The following is a 19,673-nucleotide window of genomic DNA, read 5'->3' as shown; positions in this document are numbered from 1 at the left end:
AATAGTGTGATTCAGATTTGATTCAGAAGAAACTTTAGGTAGAAAGGAAGGGTTTGTTCTGAGAGCTACTCTGTCTTTATGAAAGACCAAATAAGGGGAACGGGTGGACAAGGCTTGAAGCTCCGACACTCTGCCGGCAGAAGTTATAGCCACTAGAAACAGAGTCTTCCAAGAGAGGAGCTTGAGAGAACAAGAAACTGCAGCCTCAAAGGGAGGAAGAATTAGTGAAGATAACACTAAATTCAGGTCCCATTGTGGAGGAGGATCCTTAATGGGAGGTCTGAGTAAGAAAATGCCCTTGAGGAAAGCTTTACAGAGTTTATGGGGCATAATACTGGTTTCCGAAAGTCCTACATGGAAATTGGCAATGGCCGCTAGTTGAACTCTGATAGTGGCTGCCGATGAACCTGCATGAAAAAGCTCTGCCAGAAAATCAAGAACTTTGTGAATTGGAGCATTAAAAGGGTCTAAGGACCTAGCTTGTGCCCAAAAGGAAAAACGCTTCCATTTGCTCGCATAAGTCTTCCTGGTATTAGACTTATAGGAGGCAAGAATAATGTCATGGACAGAAGAGAAATGAAGGGAAGCATGGCTATGGTTGGAAGTGGAGCAACCAAGCTGTGAGGTTGAGGGACTGAAGAGACTGGTGCAGCTTGCCTGTCAGATGGGTCAAAAGATCTGGAAATGGTTCCAGATGCCAGGGCTGTTCCAGAAGATATCGGTGCAGGAACGGAAACCATACTTGTCGAGGCCAGTAAGGAGCAATGAGGATCATTTTGGATCTCAATGCGGTTGCTTTCTGAATTAACTTTGGGATCAACGGAAAAGGGGGAAAAGCGTATAGAAGACCCCGAGGCCAATCGTGGATTAGAGCGTCTCGGGGGGGGGGTGGCCTGGTAGGGGGAAGAGAGTGAAGAAGTCGAGGCACTTGCTGTTTTGAGATGTTGCAAAAAGGTCGCAGCAAGGCTGGCCCCACGTCTGGAAAATTCTCTCTACTACCGCTTGATTTAGAGACCACTCGTGAGGCATGAGAATTGTTCTGCTCAATCTGTCCGCTATGACGTTGGATCTCCCGGGGATGTGCGTTGCTATCAGAAACCGTTGAGAGGAGACTGCCCACTGCCAAAGTTTGAGTGCTTCTCGACATAGGGGGTAGGATTTTGTTCCGCCCTGCTTGTTTATGTACCACACTACGGACATATTGTCCGTTTGAACTGCTATAGTCCCCGTGGGAAGACAGTCCTGAAGGGCTTGCAACGATAAAAGCACTGCTCTCATCTCTAGGACATTTATGTGCAGGTGGCATTCTAATTGTTGCCACGTGCCCTGGACAGTCCTGCCCTGATAATGCCCCCCCCACCTGATCAGGGAGGCATCCGTTGTCACCGTGGCAACTGGAGGGGGAATAACAAAGGGTCTGCCCTGAAGAAGTTGTGGGGAGACTATCCACCAGGCGAGGTGTTTCTTGCAAGTCGGGTTTATCAAGATGTTGTGAGTCATAGGAATTTGTTGGTAGGACCACTAAGAGAAAAGCATCCACTGAAGAATTCTCATGTGAAAGCGGGCTAAGGGAAGAAGGGGAATCGCCGCTGCCATGAGGCCCAATGTTTTCAGTACTAACTTGACTTGAACTTTGTTGGACTGAATCAGAAGGTGGACATTCTGCCGTATATCTATCACTCTCTGAGGTGTTAAAGTTGCAGACATTTCTGTGGTGTTTAACACGGCTTCTATGAAGTTTATACATTGACAAGGTGACAAGAAGCATTTTGCAAAATTTATGGAAATACCTAACCTGTTGTAAATGTGAATGGTGTAATCCCTGGTTATGATAAGATGCTGCTTGGTGGTAGCGGTAATGAGCCAGTCGTCTAGATATGAAAATCACGAACTCAGTCCCAAAAAAGACCACAAAGCAGACTGCAGAAGGAACCTCCTATATCCAATAAACTCTTCCAAGGATGCAAAGAAATTCTTTATTTTAAACACGAACAACACGGAACAACACGAAACAAAAGCAATAAAATCCAGTAAGTCAAGCGCTTTCGCCTGAAGCTATGTCAGGCTTTTTTTCAAGATGAACCACAAAAAGCTTGGCTTTGTTTAAATACAGCAGTTAATTGTCAATTAACAGCAAAACCAAAATTGATTTGATTAATGACTCTCAATTAAAGTGCTAAGTGCATAGTTATTGTAAACCTTCTAAATTTCTAAAATGTAGTTGCCACATTGACAATAAATAAGTAATTTTCGGGTGATTCATATTTCCAATACCACCTCTATTGTTTATAACAATATAAATGCAATAGAAAAAAAAGTAAATGTTAAAAATAAACTTTTGTTGAATAAACTTGTTTTTTTATATATAAAACATTGTAAGCAACGGATGGGTTACTTTACGTACATTCGGTCTTGCGCCACTAGCGTAAATCAGTTCTTATCTTGTTATTCCTAATAAAGTGACTTACACTGAAAATATATTCCACTACATAAATATAATTTTGCTTAAGTAGTGTAAGATAACCCTCTACCTGTGGTTTCTGGACAATGTTCAAAATTCTTTTAAAATCGTTATGTTTACTACTCAATACACATGTCCATCTTAGTAAAACGAAATTAAATACTGTGTGTGTGTGTTATTGACCATCAACCCTTGTGTTAAAATAACAATAGTACATACATATGGGTATACGTAAAAAACTCTATCTAAAAGTAATACGTGTTATGACTATTGTGTACGTAAATATACATAAAATGGGAACTGGTTAAAAATAAGCAAGTGTGTTTGTGTATGTACGTCTTTGGATAACAATAATGCACCCATTACCGTTGTATATATGTTAAACAAAAGTTCATAAATATATAAATAAATGTAATGTAATTAATAAATTTATATGAAATCCAAATTGATTAATTAATTAAAATCTCCATGTTCATATAAAAATGTTCTTATGAAGTGTGTATGTTTGTATATAAATATGATTATAAATAAATAAATAGTATGTACATGATGTGTAAAATATGTACAACAATATAAAAAAATAAACCTGGAATATACTTTGTTAATTCATGTTATTGTAAGAGTGTATTGAAAACCTAAAAACAATAAATTTTATGTGTGTAGATATGTACCTTTATATTACAACCTTTTAAAGTTTTGCTCGTCTTAATTTTAGTAGACTTGTGATGCTAATAGCTTCATTTAAACCTGGGGGTCTTGATGCATTCAGTCTTAATTGCCAAGTTAATTTTTTGTATTCAACTGTTGTTTCCCAGTCACCACCCCTGGGGTTCAAAGGGACCTGCTCTATCACCATAAATTTTAAAGTCATCTTGGGGCATATTGTCAGATGTCTGTAAAATGCATTTGAATCTTTCTTTTTCTGTATGTCGTAGAGGTGTTCATAAATCCTTCTACGTAGCGTCCTCTCTGTTTTCCCAATGTAAAAGCTTTCACACACCTGACATACCCCTAAATAAACTATTCCTTTTGATGCACAATTGTAGTACAACTCAGATTTCACCTTAAATTTTCTTGATTTAATATAGTAAGCATCAGTATTAATAATATAAGGGCATTGTTTACAGGAATTGCATTTAAAGGTGCCAATTATAGAACCCCTAGTGCCTTCTAGTTGTTGTATGTGCCTTTCAAACATACTTTTAAGGTTAGTGTTCCTTGCGTTAACAAATGTTGGTTGCTTAGGTAACCATTTATTAGTCTCTTCATTTAATCTTAAAATGGGCCAATATTTTAACACTGTATTTTTTATTCTAAAAGCGTCGTTGTTGAAAGTGCAACTAAATGCAGTTTGAAAATTGAATATGTCACATTTTTTATTCAGTGAGTTGTTATAAGTGGGCAAAACTTCAGTTGATGTTCCCAGTAAGGGGGGAGTATAAATCAACCCTTTTTGATAGCACTTCTTGATACATTGCATCTATCAAGGCTTTGGGATACCCTCTTTCTAAAAATAACTTTGTCAATGTGTTAACCTCCTTAAAAAACAACTCATCTGTGTTGCACATTCTAGAAGCCCTGATGAGTTGGCCTTTTAATATACCTTTCTTTTGTGAAAATGGGTGGCCACTACTAAAATGTAAATATGCGTTAGAAAAGGTACTTTTTCTGAACACTGATGACTGGAACATGTGTAGTTCCAAATTCTTAGCAAGCGATACATCTAAATAATTCAAACTGCGGTCACTGATGTTGGATGTAAATTTAAAAAAATATGTGGTGTTATTGATGTGGTTTAAAAATGCTTGGAGACTTTCTTTATTGCCTTTCCATAATATGCAAATATCGTCCAGGTACCTTTGGTAGTGTGTGATGTTTTCTTTCCAGGGTGACGTGAAAATAAATTCACTTTCCCAGTAAAATAAAACAATATTTGCATATGCGGAGGCACATGGTGTGCCCATGGCTACACCTTTTCTTTGCTTAAAAAGTTCTCCATTAAAATAAATAAAATTATTATGTAAAATAATTTCCATACAATCTATTAAAAGGTTGATAGTCTTTGCACTTAATCCTGAATATTTAATTAAAATCTCTTTAAACCATTGTAGACCAGTGTTATGCGGAATACTGGGAAATAACTCTATCACATCTATGGTGACCATAAAGTCAGTAGTTTCAAAAAACTCTCTCTTAATATTCCTGAGGAAATCCCAAGAGTCCTTACAAATGTGTTTAAAAGACGCTACAGTCTTCTTGAGTGTAATATCAACAAATTTACCCAAGGGTTCTGTAATACTTCCAGAACCTGCAACGATCGGCCTAAACTTTAAGGGCTGTAGTCCTTTATGGACCTTGGGAATCCCGAAAATGACTGGAGTAAGAGGTTTGCTAACCATTAAAAAGTTGAACAATTTTTCGTTAATCACCCCTTGTAGCAAGTGGTCTTGCAATAAAAAATTTATTTTTGCGTATGCTATGTTAATTTCATTCAAGGAGAGGGTGCTATATTGTTCAATGTCTTGTAAGATGTTGTGTATATTTTCTTCATAATCGTTTCTGTACATTAATACAACCCCACCCCCTTTGTCTGGTTTCATAATATGAACTTGCTCTTTTCTTAGTTGTTCTATTAAAGAAAAGCAGTTCTGAGATAAGTTCTCTGGTCTCTTATAAGTTTTAGACAAATTTCTAATATCTGTCTCAACAAGTTCCTCAAAAATCTTGATAACCGGATGTAGGGGTGGGTTAAAAGTACTTGATCTACTCAGTAACTCTTTTGGAAAGGCCTTACACCTTTAAAGAATAAATCCAGATTCAATTGTCTGGTAAATAATTTTAATTCTAAAATAGTTTTAGTAACATCTAAAGGTTTGGCTGGAACAAAATGGAACCCTTTTGTAAATAACTCGAAATGTGTGTCCTGAATAGGAATCTCTGTAAAATTAAATATGGAAAAATTGCATTTGGTTGTAACTATGCAGGGTTCAGCTGTGGGTTCTATTAAGTATACTTCTTTGAGAATCTTAGGTACATTCATCTCCGTTGTTTCCCCCACGCTTGTTGATTCTGGTACTGGGCTCTGTTCCCTTGTCTGCGTTGGGGAAAGTAAAAAACCTGATTCTCATCATTTTTAGGAGTGTTAATATTATTGTTGTTACCTTGTTTTTGTGCCAAACGTTCACTACGTCTTAAGGTTTCTGCAAAGGGGGCTTCGTTATTTTGATTATAAAAATTCTTGGTACCAACATTGTTGTTCACCTGCTTGTTAAACCATCTCCCTTTAGCCAACGATTGGCATGTTACCCCATTCTTGTATTCATTTAAATCCCTCTCTAGCTTCTTAATTTTCCTCTCCATAATTCTACAGCAATACTGGTCTACTTCAAAAAATACATTGTCGTATTCTTTTTTTATTCTAAAAAAATGAGAGTCAGAAATAATTAAGTCATTCAACACATTAAGTTCTTGTAGTAGTCCTTCCGCTTTCTTCTCATAATCATTGATCATGAGTTGAATCATGTCAAGTCCCGTTTTGTCAAACAAATCCGTAATGTCTTTCAACAGTTGAGATCCTGGTGTAGCATTATTAGGAAATTTATTTATACGGAGGCCCTTCGGGACCCTCCTGACCCTAATGCATTCTTGCAAATATTCTATTTCAAGTTTCGTGGATTTAAAAGCATATAGTTTTTTAATTGACAATTAACTGCTGTATTTAGACAAAGCCAAGCTTTTTGTGTTTCATCTTGAAAAAGCCTGACATAGCTTCAGGTGAAAGCGCTTGACTTACTGGATTTTACTGCTTTTGTTTCGTGTTGTTCCGTGTTGTTTGTGTTTAAAATAAAGAATTTCTTTTCATCCTTGGAAGAGTTTATTGGATATAGGAGGTTCCTTCTGCAGTCTGCTTTGTGGTCTAAATATGGAAACACCTGGAATCCTTTTTTTCTCAGGTGAGCCGTGACCACTGCCAAACATTTGGTGAACACCCGGGGGGCTATGGTGAGACCAAAGGACAGGGCTCTGAAATGGTAATGACTGGCTCCCAGACGAAAGCGGAGAAACCTCCTGGAGCGCCTGTGTATATTTATGTGATAGTACGCGTCCTGTAGGACTAACGAGCACATCCAGTTGTCTCTGCCCAAGAAGGACAGAATGGACTGCATCGTTACCATTCGAAATTTTGTCTTCTGCACAGATTTGTTCAGTCTGCTGAGATCCAAAATGGTTCTCCAGTCTCCTGTCTTTTTTGGTACCAAAAAGAACCTGGAGTAGATTCCGGATCCTAGCTGGTCTGCTGGGACTGCCTGGATGACTCTTTTTTTTTTTTTTTTTAACAGCTTTTCTATTTCCAGCCGTGCCTGACCCCTTTGTCCGGGTGGTACGTCTGGGAGGGGTCTTGGCAATTGGTTTGGAGGGGAAATGAAGGGGATTTTTTAACCTTCGGATATAATCAACTGTACCCATTTGTCTTGAGAGAGGGATTGCCAGGCTTCCGGGTACAGAGATAATCTTCCCCCGACTGCCTCCGAAAGTGGACAGTCGAGCAGCTTCTCAGGGATGCTGAAAGGGTTGGTCAGGGAAGGACTCCCTGGAACCCTGGGTTCTGTGGACCCCCTCTGCCCCTGGGGCGGCGTCTATTGTTGTCCCCCCCCTGCCTCTAGGGGGAATTTCACCATGTGCGGCGGGCGCGACTCCCTGTGGTTTACGGAACCACATCTTTCCACCCTTCTGACCTTTGGGGTATGGTCTAGATGGTGTGGAAAAGTGGAGTCCCATGGCAGAGAGAGTCTTACCATCTTGCTCGCACCTGGTGAGGGTATTCTTCACCTGAGGTCCAAACAATTCTGAACCATCAAAGGGGGTGTTGGTGAAGGACGCCTTGGAGGGATCAGCAAAATTACAGAGTCGCATCCAGGCATGACGTCTCAACGTAACACCTGTGCCTGCGGCCCTACACGCTCCATCGGCTGCATAAGAGATAAGCCGCATGGAGGAATTGGCAATGGAATTCAGGGTAGCCAGCTGGGAGTTAATCTTGTCCTGATACCCCACAGCAGAAGGATCCTGTACAGTTTCACCCAGTTCTTTGAGCAAATCTCTCTGAAGGCGGGTGAAATGACATACATAGTTCAGCAATCGCATAGCAAAGGTCGCTGAAGCAAATGCCTGCTTACCGTACCTGTCCATGGTCCTGGACTCTTTGTTAGGAGGATGAACAGGTACAGAAGGATCAGCTAATTCCTTCTTAGTGGTGGCTGCTACCACCATAGCATCTACCGAGACACCTTTGGTGAGAAATGTCTTGTCCACCGGAGCAGAAATAAATTTTGAAGGCCTCCTAGGGGTAGGTTCCATGGAGTCAGGAGCTGCCCAACAAACTCCGGCTCCGAACTCGACTGGAGAGTCGGAGGAGGAATCGAAGGCGGCACCAAGGGAGCCACAGTCTGGTGAGACGGGCTTTGGAGTATTTGGGCCAGTGCCTGAGATTTTATGAGTCTACTGACCACCCTCTCAATATCGTGGTCGGAAAGCCTAGACGACCTGGAGGAATGAGTCCTATGACTCCGCTCCGATAGAAGGGGTGATCTTGGAGCCGATCGGAGGGACTCTAATGAAGGGGATCTAGAGCGCTTGCATGCTGTCGGCTCCGATACAGGTTTCGGAGCGGGTACGATCTTGCTCACATCGGCTCCAACTGGAGCCGATGTCAGAGCAATCTCAGTTTCGCCAGCCCTCGACTCAGAAGCTGGAGCCGAGGGCTTGGCGGGCTTAGACGACTTCCCCGAGCCAAACTTGGACGGGGAGTCATCGGGCTTCAATAAGCCCCTCAAAATAAGTTTATTACGATGCTCCTGCAGGACTCTTGAACTAAATCCGTGGCAGATGGAACAAGAGTCCTGCATGTGCAAAGGTCCCAAGCAGTAGACGCAAGAAGTGTGACCGTCTGTCAGAGACATTTTCTGACGGCACGAGTCACACTTCTTGAATCCCGAGACCTTAGCGTCTTTAGACATTGTTACCCTAAAGACAGTAACACAGTCAGCACACACACTCACTCGACTTTCACACCAAGGGGAAGTTAAGGGGCTGACTAAAACAACAACTTACACACACAATAATGGGGGAGAGTAAACAAAAACTAAAGCCTGTATGCCCGATTATAAAATTTAACTAAAGGGGTGGGTAGGGCTTAACGAAAAAATTACTAATAGGTAATTAGGTAAAACAATATCGATAGGGAACTAATCTGAAAAAAAACTAACCTCAAGTTTAGAAGAATTTGCTGAAAATTTCTTTTACTGACCTGAGCTGGCAAAAAAATGCAAGCTCGCAGTGAAGCAGCAAATGAGATCTGGGGAGATAGCGCATGGTATTGTGGGATATAGGGCTGCCTCAAGCCGGTAAAAAAATAGCTCTTGAGCTATAGTATAGGCCAAGTCGGAGCTGAGGATCGGCTCCGAACCCATCCAGCAAGAATGAAGGCGAGAATGACAACTTAACATTGAGTGTTTACGAATGAAGACTTAAAGGGCTCCACGAAGGAACACAAGCGCATCCAGGAATGTCTTCTGAGAGCAATTCCTGTACCCGCTGCCCTACTCATTCCATCAGCTGCATATGATATGAGACGCATAGATGAGTTCACGATAGAATTTAGGGTAGCAACTTTGTCAAAGGCCCCTGCAGCTACAGTACCTTAAGGAGATCTCTTTGCAACCTAGTGAAATGGGTCAAATAGTTCAGTGAACCGAAAGTAGAGGTCGCTGAATTAAACATGCATTTCCCATATCTATCCATGATCCCAGACTCTCTATTAGGAGGATGAATAGATGAGGAAGTCTCAGACATTTCCTTTTTGGTGGCCGTCGCCACCACCAGGGCTTCAACAGAGACTCCTTTGGACAAAAAGGTTTTATCTGCTGGAGCGGATATAAACTTATTAGGCCTCCTAGGAACAGGCTCCATTGACTCCAGTGACTCCCACGCCCTCCGAAAGACCAAATGCATGAGCTCATCGAAGGGCGGAGACACTCAAGAGGTGGAGGGTTGAGACCTGAAAGCCTTCAGGAGAACTGACTCGTCCTCCGTAGGGCTTTTAGACTGCCAATCACCCCTCTGCCTAAGGATCTCGAGTATCTCCGCAAAGGAGATATCCTCAGAGGGGGACCGTGGGGACCCTTCTGACTCATCCAAGTCAGTGTCAGATGTCAAAGACTCCTGTGGGGAGTCCAAGTGTTTCCTTTTGCACAATCTCTTCCTGGAGACCTCCTCAGTGGGAGCCTCTGGGGAGGTCTCTGAAGAGCAAGGGGCACCATGTGGGGCTACCTGAGGCTCTGGATCTCTACACCTAGCCTGGATGATGGAAGCAGAAGCAGACATAGGCGCTTTGGGGGATGAGGAAGCAAGGCCTGGAGTTGAGGATGTCTTTGGGGACAAAGCTCTCCTCATGGCTTTGAAGGCACCGTGACTTTGATATGGAGGAATCGACGGACCCGAAGGAAGCGCCAACCCCTCCCGCAGTGAGGCCGTGGGCTCCGAGCCGGAGGTAGGAGCCGAGCTCATCCGAGCCGAAGCCCCGAGAGGAAGAGTCAGCACCGACATGTCGGTGCGACTATCCTCCCCTGACCCGACTGGGGAGTGTCTGCTTCTAGAGTCCCCGGTTGGCGCAAAGGGCATCAGAGTAGATGGAGCCAAGGACACCTGAGCAGGTCTCGGCTCCAAAGGCTCCACGATCAACAGGTCAGTTCCCTCTGGCTCCAAAGGTCCGGTACGGGTCGGTGGAGTAGTCAAGTCAGGGGTAGTGGTCTTCAGCACCGACGCTGGGGTTGGAGCCTACAATTTAGCAAGGCCTGGTGCCTGTAAGAGCTTCTGCAGCAATCGATCCATATCCAAATCCGACAGGCTGACAGAAGACCTAGAAAAATGCACTGACGGTGCCAACTACAGTAGTGGAGATAGAGGCCTCTCGGATACCGGCTCCAGAGCTGTGGGCTGGCTCCGAAAAGAAAAGACAGTCGGCTCCAAGGTCTGTGGAGCCGATGTTGCAGGAGCCTCCAACATTTTGGATTTTTTTGACTGTTTGGAGTCCTTAGTGTCCCCTGAGGATTTAGAGGACTTGGAAGACTTACTGGCCACATCCTGGTCACTCAATGCTTTCTGGAATGGATGCTTTAACAAGCCTCTGTCAACTAACTTCCTTTTCCTCTCTATTAACACTCTTGAGGAAAAGGAGTGACAAATACTGCAAGACTCCTGTAAATGGATAGCTCCTAAGCAGTAAATGCAAGATACATGGCGATTAGTAACAGACATTTTCTGCCCACAGTCTGGACACTTTTTAAACCCAGACTTTGGGTGTTTATCCTTGTCATCAGCCATTATCTACTAATCAAAAATACCTTAGGCTTAAACACACAACACAAACAAGAAGCTTACTAAAAAAGTACCCAAGAAAAACGCTATAGAAAAAAAACACACCAGGGCTGTAAAAGCATGACACACAGGGAAGCCTAGAAAAATCAGCAACTATAAACAGAACTAAGCTCTAAACTGACAGGAAAGAGAGACTATTAAACTATGGCCCAAATACAAAAGGCCACCTCTAAGATAAATATATATATGATACGCAGGAAAAATCTGAAGTAGGCCAAAAACACACAAGGCCGATAAAACTACACTAAATAATCACACACGGGAAAGGGGAGCTTTTAAGAAGCTATACAAAGCTAAACTAACAACTATTACAAGAAAATATAGAAATTTTTAAGAAATAACTTGCAGAAAATACGTTTTGAAGAAAATACTGGCACGAGCAAGCACTGGAACCTCTGATCAGATGCTGCGGCAAACTAGATCTGGGGTAATTCACAGTGCATCATGGGATAAGGGGCTTGGCCTCGAGCTACTGGAAAACCTTGAGCTTTGCATATGGCTCAGCTCCGAACCCATCAGTAAAGAATGAACGGCGAGATTAAACAACTTCACATTGAAGATTTTGCAAAAGGGTCTCTGGAGAGGATGCCTGAATCAGCAGGTCATCTAAGTAAGGAAATATATGGATCCCTCAAAGCCTGCAAAAAGCAATTACAGGAGGAAGGTATTTGGTGAACACCCATGGGGCAGCAGAAACGCCAAAGCGCAAAGCAGAGAACTGAAAGTGCCAGGAAACAACAGAGAAACACAAAAACTTCCCAAAAACAGGATGGATAAGAATATGAAGATAAGCATCCTTGAGATCCAGAGAGAAAATATAGGCCTAAGGAAGCAAGAGCAACTAGCTCATTTGTTCTCCAGTCGAGAGCTGGGCGAGACCCACACAATCCATTCATTCTCTTCCCAGAATACATGATTAGCTCTGTATTCCCAAGTCAGAGTCAAGTGGTAGATAGGAGATGGCTTGCTGGTGTGGTGAGGGTGTGGGGTATGTGACCTAACTACTCCCCAAATGGAAACACCCCCTTCCCCTCAGTAGCTCATTACAGTCCCCCAAAGGGAAGTGTGCTCCCCATGCTGGATTACCCTCAGCTTACAGGTGCTACGTACTGGGACTGCTCAGGCTCTGCTAGATTTGTCTCCACTGGATAACATGCTGCTTCAGCTAGGTGTCATCACATATCGTGAGTCAAGTTGTCTTCCTGTACAAACGAAAAAAAAACTGGACAAAGCTGCTGCAAACAAACTGCTTAATGCAAAGACAAAGCTTTCAGGTAAAGAAAAAAAAACCTTTCACCAGTGTATAACACCTGAAAGCTTTGTCTTTGCATTAAACAGTTTGTTTTCATCAGTGTTGTCCAGTTTCTTTTTGACTTATAAATCCAAAAACAAAGGCAGGAACCACGAGACAGCACCAAGTAATGAAAATACAATCTTTTTCACTTATACTTGGAGACTTTATAAGTGGAGTGCGATTTTACTCCATTTTGGTTTTCTTGAATCAGGTTGTCTTCCTCCCTGCCAGGGTGAGTGAGACAATAGTGGCTGCTCACTACCGTTCTCCCCAGCTGGCACCTAAAGCCACAGAACTGGCTCTAAAGGCTAAAAGATATTCTTGGGTTTCTTTGAGTGAAGCCCCACGTCATCAACACATTCCCATGCAGTTTTTTTCACCAGTCTGATCATTTTACCTAGAAGCTGGTGCACCAGAGAAGAAAGCTAAAGGGTCAGAAATGTTCCTTGCCTCATCTTCTGTATAAAGGCCATGGGGGTCTACAGGCAAAAAACTCTCTGCCTTATCATTTCAAAAAGGTTCCTAAATCTGATGTCATGGGGAAGCATTAGGTAAAAGTCCTCTTCATTTTGTACATCAGTGTGGCAGACTCAGAGTTTATGTGCTGTCTCATTCAAGTGCATTTCCTACCAGTCCTTGGAGATGACAGGCCCAAGGATGAAGAAACGGATATGGGTCCAGAAGTCAAAGAAAGACACTGCATGAGATTTTTGGGCATTCTGTCCTCATGTCTAACAAGTAAGAGGGCTAGAGGCTCATGCATAGAAATATCTAAGGCTGACATGGTAAGGGATACAGGCACAGGGGGCAGTACATACAGAACACTACTAGTGTCAACACCAATGTCAGTGCAGAGCTTAAAGGCATCTGCCCTGACTGCTGGAAAAAAAAAGCACGCTGAGACTGGATGAGACACAGCGATACTGTATCAAGCTCAAACCCATAGGCCTAACCTCTGGCTTCTGAACTAACGATCCCACTGACCTCAAGCCCAATATTGATGGCCTTGGTGCCAAAGACTGACTTTTGCTTATTCCTATGCTTGAGAGAATTGAAGGCTGTGGAAGTAGACACCAAAGTGACAGCCAAGATCAAAGTTCAGTGGAAAGGCAAGCACAAGATCTTTCCCCTTAAATAACTAACTTGTTTTTCCTGTCTTTTAAAGTACTGGGATAAACCCCTCACATGCTTTACTACCATTGGCCAGTACATAGTTTTAACTAGACATTAATCGGGCATTAATCCCTATGTCACCCAATGGGTTGCTAAATGGCTTACTGATAGAACCCACACTGTAAAAGTAGCCGACTCCAAATCCAGCTCCAGACAAGTGACAAGTGGAGTACCTCAGGGTTCAGTCCTGGGGCCGCTCTTGTTTGGCATCTACTTCTCTGAAGTACAGGTCAACACTAAGGGACTCTGGCTAACAAAGTTTGCAGATGACTGCAAACTGGAGCCATTATTGAATCCCCAAATGATGTGGATACTCTACAAAAGGGCCTTACAGAAACAGATACTTGGTGCCAGAGCCATGGGCTCAAGCTCAATGCCAAGAAATGTATTGTTATCCCCTTGGGAAAACATGTATCCATGAATTACCATATAGGTGGCAGTACACTAAACACAGAAAGTGTGATAAGAGACTTAGGGACACAGGTGGACAGTGATCTCACCTTCGATAACCACATCGCCACAACAGTCAGGAAATCCTTCTATGTGGCACACCTCATCACGAAGGGCTTTTCATCCAGGAAAGAAGGAGGTCATTGTCCCACTGTACTCATCCCTCATTAGACCCATTATAGAATACAACGCCCCATTTGGTATGTACCTCTCAAGACATCTGCAACAACTGGAAAGGCCTCAGAAATACCTCACTAAAAGAATCACAGGCCTAAAGCAGATGCCCTACACTGACCGCCTTAAAAAACTCCAGATATACTCTGTCGCATAACGCCTACTCAGAGGCGATCTCTGCTTAACATACAAGGCCATGTCAAACCCAGAGCTGTTGGACATGCTACACTTAAAGAAATCCCAATCCCTCAGAGCTACACGCTCCAGGGATCTAAACCTTGTCATCACAATAAACAAAACATGCTGGAGGGATAGGTTCCTGACCCAGAGACTCCCCAGACTCTGGAATAGATTGCCCATACATGTCAAGCAGAGTGCCTCTGGACCTCTTCAAGAGGAACCTTGACAATTGGATGGGAGAAAGGAAATTCACCCCAGGGATCACGTCAGTCGCCCTGCTAGACAGGGGTCCAGGAAAGTAAATAATGTGGGAAGAAATAGCCAGGGAATTGTTATGGCTAGGCTTGTATAGGCCCTAGGGCTGATAGCTTAGTACCAACCTATGAACCTAGATTTAAAGCACAACTAACCATTTATCAGCAATAGACTTTGCAAAGAAATAGTAAAGTTAAAAAAGTAGAAAGGCTGAGGTGAGAATGTATCTTTGGATTGTCTAGTCCAGGGGACAGGACAAGACTGTTCAACTGACCAGCTAAAATGGTGCGACCTGAAACTTCCATCAGAACCACAAGGAAGGCACAAATAAGTAAAAATAGTAACAGATTAAATAACCTCTTCTCACTCTATTGTATTCAACACTGTCACTAATTTTAACAACTTTTACCTTTACATAAACTGTTATAAGTACAGCATCTGGATAACACTGTTCCATAGTTACTATGATGTAAATAACAATACAACTTCTAATCAGTTACAGCCCTACAGCTACTTCACTTCTGTACTGCAATGTTTCCTACTGTAACTGGTATAGTAAGTGTTGACTTGTAGAGCTAGCCCTATATAAACAGATATGCAACACAGCGGCTGGAGCTTGGCTAGAGCCCGAGTATAAGTTTGGCTCTAGTTTTTGATCCAGCAGGTTACACAGCAGAAACAACCATGACACAATCACAAGTTTTTTTTTTTTTTTTTTTTTTAGTAACTGCTGACTGGAGTCAGATCAGATCTGAAGGCTAAGAGTGCTTTTGATTATCTATATAATGCATCTAAGCATTGTGGTTGGCTGGAATACCAGAGAGGGTGGTGTCACATGACAGTGCTAAAAAGGAAGAAGATTTGACATTTTTGATGGGAAAGGACTATTGCAAGATGTTGTACTTGGGCAATTCTTTTATAAAAAGTTTTGAAGCTCATTTTTATGATGAAGGGGTGCATTACTTTCTTTACTCCAGAGCAGGGGTGTAGTCAGTAAATTCCATTCTGTACTCTCAAACTCTTACTGCTGCCCCCAAACCACACATTTAAAAATAGGCACATCACTCAAGCTGTTGCCCCCCCCCCCCCAGCACTTAATGTGTCTAAAATTTGTAGCTGCTTAGTAAATAAACTATTAGAATTACTGTTTTAGATGTTTAATCCTCTCTGTAAGCAAGCTATATACATGTAGTTACAGGCATTAACTTAAGACTGCTGTAGACATAGCATGGACTGATAAGGCCCCAAATTTCTACTGGTGCTCAGAAGAAAACATGTACTTTTTAGAGTAAAAAGAGTATGCCTCGCTACAGCCTTGCTCCAGAGCGTTTGCAGGCTTCCACGCAAGGAGAGGAGCCTGTTTCAGTGAAAGAAACAGATGAGAACACGGAGAGTGCTACCAATAGTAAGTACACCATGGACAGAATTATTTTCTGTTTCTTTGTTTTTACTGAGGTAAGACCCAATCTCTCAACTGATCTTGATTTTAGCTCAATGCAGTGAATCTCCAAGAGGTGTTTAGTGTATGTTTATAAGTTAAGTATATGTATTCAAGAGCAGCATGATGAAATTACTGTACTACTGTAGACGTGGTTTCTTTTTCTTCTTCTTTCCTCATTATCAAGCATCAGAGACATGTACAAAAACTGGGATGCCTTTTTGGGGAAGGGGTACAGAGACATCTTGCACATGAAAGCCAAGGTGATTTTAAAACCACTGCCTGCAAATAAAAGTGCTGTGACTTGCTGGGGACACTGAATGTGTTTGCCATCACAAGCTGAAATAGCAAAATGTCACTGCAGTTTTCACATTTTTCAATCATTTCTCGGTGAGAAATTAAGACTACTGAAAGAGGCAGTGATTTTGGAGGCATAGAATACATGAGAGCAAAGGGCACTTAAAGTTGATAAGATTCGATGAAGGGCAGTATCCATCAAAGAACAAAGTTTGCCATCATTATTACATTTTGTAGAAACTTCAGTCAGAGGTGGTACACCTACTCAGAAGAGGCATAGTCCACTGGGACAGTGTATGTATACCCAAACAGCTTATTATTCCCCTCCTATGGAACAGGCTTCCCATCCATGTAAAGCTGAGCTCGTCTATTATCCAAATTAAGCGCAAACTAGACCAGTGGATGGGGAACAGGAAATCTACATTTGCCTGGCACCCATTTTCCTTATGGACAGAGGTAGCTAATAAATGCCTGGCCCTCAAAGTCCTATTAGATACAGGGGATCATTATTCTTTTGGGAAAACTTGGCTAGGATTAGAAAGGCCCCAAGGTTGTTAGCCTAGTAATAATCTATGAATCTATTAGGAATACTGATTTTTTTATTATCGTTATTACTATGAGCTACTTTAAGGGAACTGAAACATTGTTTCTTACACAAATAAAACTAAATCCAGCATTTCAGAAGTCTTTTGTTGTTCCATTTAGGCAGTGTATCTAGTTTTTACCATAACGTTTTCCATATTTTTCATTGTCAGCAGACTTTCAGCTTGGGCACAGAGAAAGGGGTAGATGGATGTAATCTGTTAGGAAGTGCGATTAACATACTGTCAGCATTCATTCGAGCGAATGCTGGCTATGCCAATGTCTGTTAGGCTGAATTATTTATTTTTTTACTTAAATATCCTCTGGGCTTCCAGATACATTTACTTTTACCCAAGCTACTGCTCCAAATGACTGCTGTGGCTATGCTCTTAGTGGGCTTCAGATTGAAGCCAAACTCTTGGCTTGGCTCTTCTTCAAAAATCCCAGGCTTGCATTTAATAAATAATGTCTACTAAATCACTGCACTTAAATATTGTATTTCATTTTCCAAGCCCTGGTCATGCCTGAAAAAGGTCCTTGGACAGAAGCACTTTCTTGGCTAACAAATGTAAATATAAATAAATAAACCTGTATGAAAACATTACCACAGAAAATGACTAAATGTAAAATATTGCCTGCAGTCATTTCTCGAAGTGTCTTGTTTGACGTATAGAAAAACTGACTTGCAAAGAATGCTCAGCTTGCAGAGAACCATGGGTAAAATGGGATGGGCTAACAGCTGGAAAGTTTCAGGTGCAGAGCTGCTAAATGCCTAATGGCATTAGCAATGCTGATGATGAGTATGGACCTTCTTGTACCAGGTTATAATGATATATCTGCATATCCATAAATGTTCATAAAATCATTTTACAACAGCACATTTAAAACACATCTATTTAAAATAATAATCTAAATTAACTCTGTTCTAAAACCTATGTAAATCCTGTCTTTTATACATAATATTAAAATGAACTAAAAGATAGTTCCTATAACAATGCTATGTACAGTGTAGCAATCATTACAAATCTACATAAACAGCGAATATTGTCTAAGAAGCAGCCACTGGCACTAAGAAATGGTGCTGTTCTCTGAAAGAAAAAAAAATAGATGAAAGACAATGACCAGATGGAAATCTGTGCATCAGCAATTCTATATGACCAGCAACTGTTTGTAAAGGACAGTTTCATCCAGATGTCAATATTTTCTCACTGCAAAGTGATTTTACCCCTTAAATTACACTAAAAGAATGCTACATATAAAACAATTCTCTAACTCGTGTCTGTGCCCAAATATAAAGTCTCTGTGCACACCCTTTTTGGCCATCTGTGAAATCTCAGGCTATTTAATTCTAGCAAAGACTGCATAATCGGCCATATCACAGGTCACTCTGAAAAAAATCAGTGAGTAGGAAAGGCAACGGAGAAATATTTCTGGAACTGCCTTAAACTATTAGATCACTGCTTTGAAATTCAAAATCGAAAGTGAAAAAAATGTATGTAAACATTCAAAGGAGAACTCACAAGGTATAAAAAAAATTATAAAACATTGATTTAATAGTATGATGCCAGAAGGGTAAGTACTGTACTGAAGATCAAAATATTTATATACGTTTTAATTTTCTCATTTTACAGGAGTTATCTCAATAAATGTAGCCCCCACTAAAACAAAATAATTTTTTCAGTTGAGGCATCAATGACAAATCAGCTTACCATGCTCCCCAGCCTGGAAAACCAATAGCTTGAGTAACTGTTAAAATAAACTGAATTCCAAAGATCCAGAAGAAAGCCATAAAATTGAATGAGCTGTCTGCCCTATTTAAAAAAAAGAAAGAGATAATTAAACATATACCCATTTTATGGCTCACTGTTCACAGCCAAGTTAGAAAATACAATATTAAATGCTAAAATTTTTCAGTCACAACAAACCACTTCACACATGCACACAAATATGGAAGAAAAATGCCATAAATGTAAATAAGCCTTCTGTCCTAATAAAAAAAAAGGAAGAAAAAAATTCTAAACATATAGTCATTTTGTGGTCCACTTTTCACAGCCTCATTAAACAATGTAATATGAAGGATTACACTTTTGCAGTCACAATAAACCACTGCTCGAGAATAAACATCTGTGTGCTTTATATACACGGTACATAATTACACTTTTAAATACAAAATCCTGAAATGTAAAAATGTTGAAAGATTGTTGCACTCAAAATGCCTACTAGCAGCGTAATGTAGTACGTGTTACACTGTGCCAGTACACAGCCAGTCAACAAACAATATCACTCCCCTGTTAGTGAAACTTGGGAATGATTGCTCACCTTGGCGCTATGGGGACAAAAGTCCAGCTTTCTGCAAATGGAGGGAAGTAGGCATTTTGATTTCAACATTTTAAAATTTCAGCATCAAGTATGATTTTTCAGTAAGTTGACATAGACCCTATATATGTGTGTACAGGGGTACGAGTGTGCGCATGTGTATGTGTATGTACATACACATACAACTGTACATATAAATATATAGTTGTGTATAGATACATAAATATTCACACACACACACACACACACACATATATATATATATATATATATATATATATATATATATATATATATATGTTGTTAGAACTTCCAATGAGTGACCTCCCAAACCTCCTGTAATAGAGGCACATGGGATATATGCAAATGACCCTTATGAGCATCAGGTGTTTCAGCTATATGGCGATTCTGATTGCCCATGACTTTTACATTTGAAGTCTTTTTAATGGACAATTTCAGGCCAATAAATCCAAACCCCACTAGCTATGGATATGCATATTTCGGCCTTGTTATGACCTCATCAGCATAGCACAAGCAGAGTGTTTGACTAAGCATAAGAAACACAGGGTTGTTATACCCAGCAGATGTGCATTATCATTAGGGTGACTGCAAAATAT

At 41.2% G+C, this 19,673-nt stretch overlaps 1 protein-coding gene across 1 annotated transcript in view; it reads right to left on the bottom strand.

Annotated features, from left to right (window-relative positions):
• SCAMP4 (secretory carrier membrane protein 4) overlaps positions 1-19,673 on the bottom strand; it is a 588,202-nt gene that overhangs the window by 104,408 nt on the left and 464,121 nt on the right. The window contains exon 5 of the mRNA XM_044053975.1: positions 18,450-18,551. Coding sequence (XP_043909910.1) covers positions 18,450-18,551 — 102 coding nt within the window. The remainder of the gene's footprint in view (positions 1-18,449; positions 18,552-19,673) is intronic.

This window comes from Protopterus annectens, chromosome 13.part0 (assembly GCF_019279795.1).
Source record: "Protopterus annectens isolate FY-2018-M chromosome 13.part0, PAN1.0, whole genome shotgun sequence".
Classification (NCBI taxonomy): Eukaryota; Metazoa; Chordata; order Ceratodontiformes; family Protopteridae; genus Protopterus; species Protopterus annectens.
Note: the sequence above shows the minus strand (reverse complement) of the source record. Positions and strands in the feature narration are given on the sequence as shown.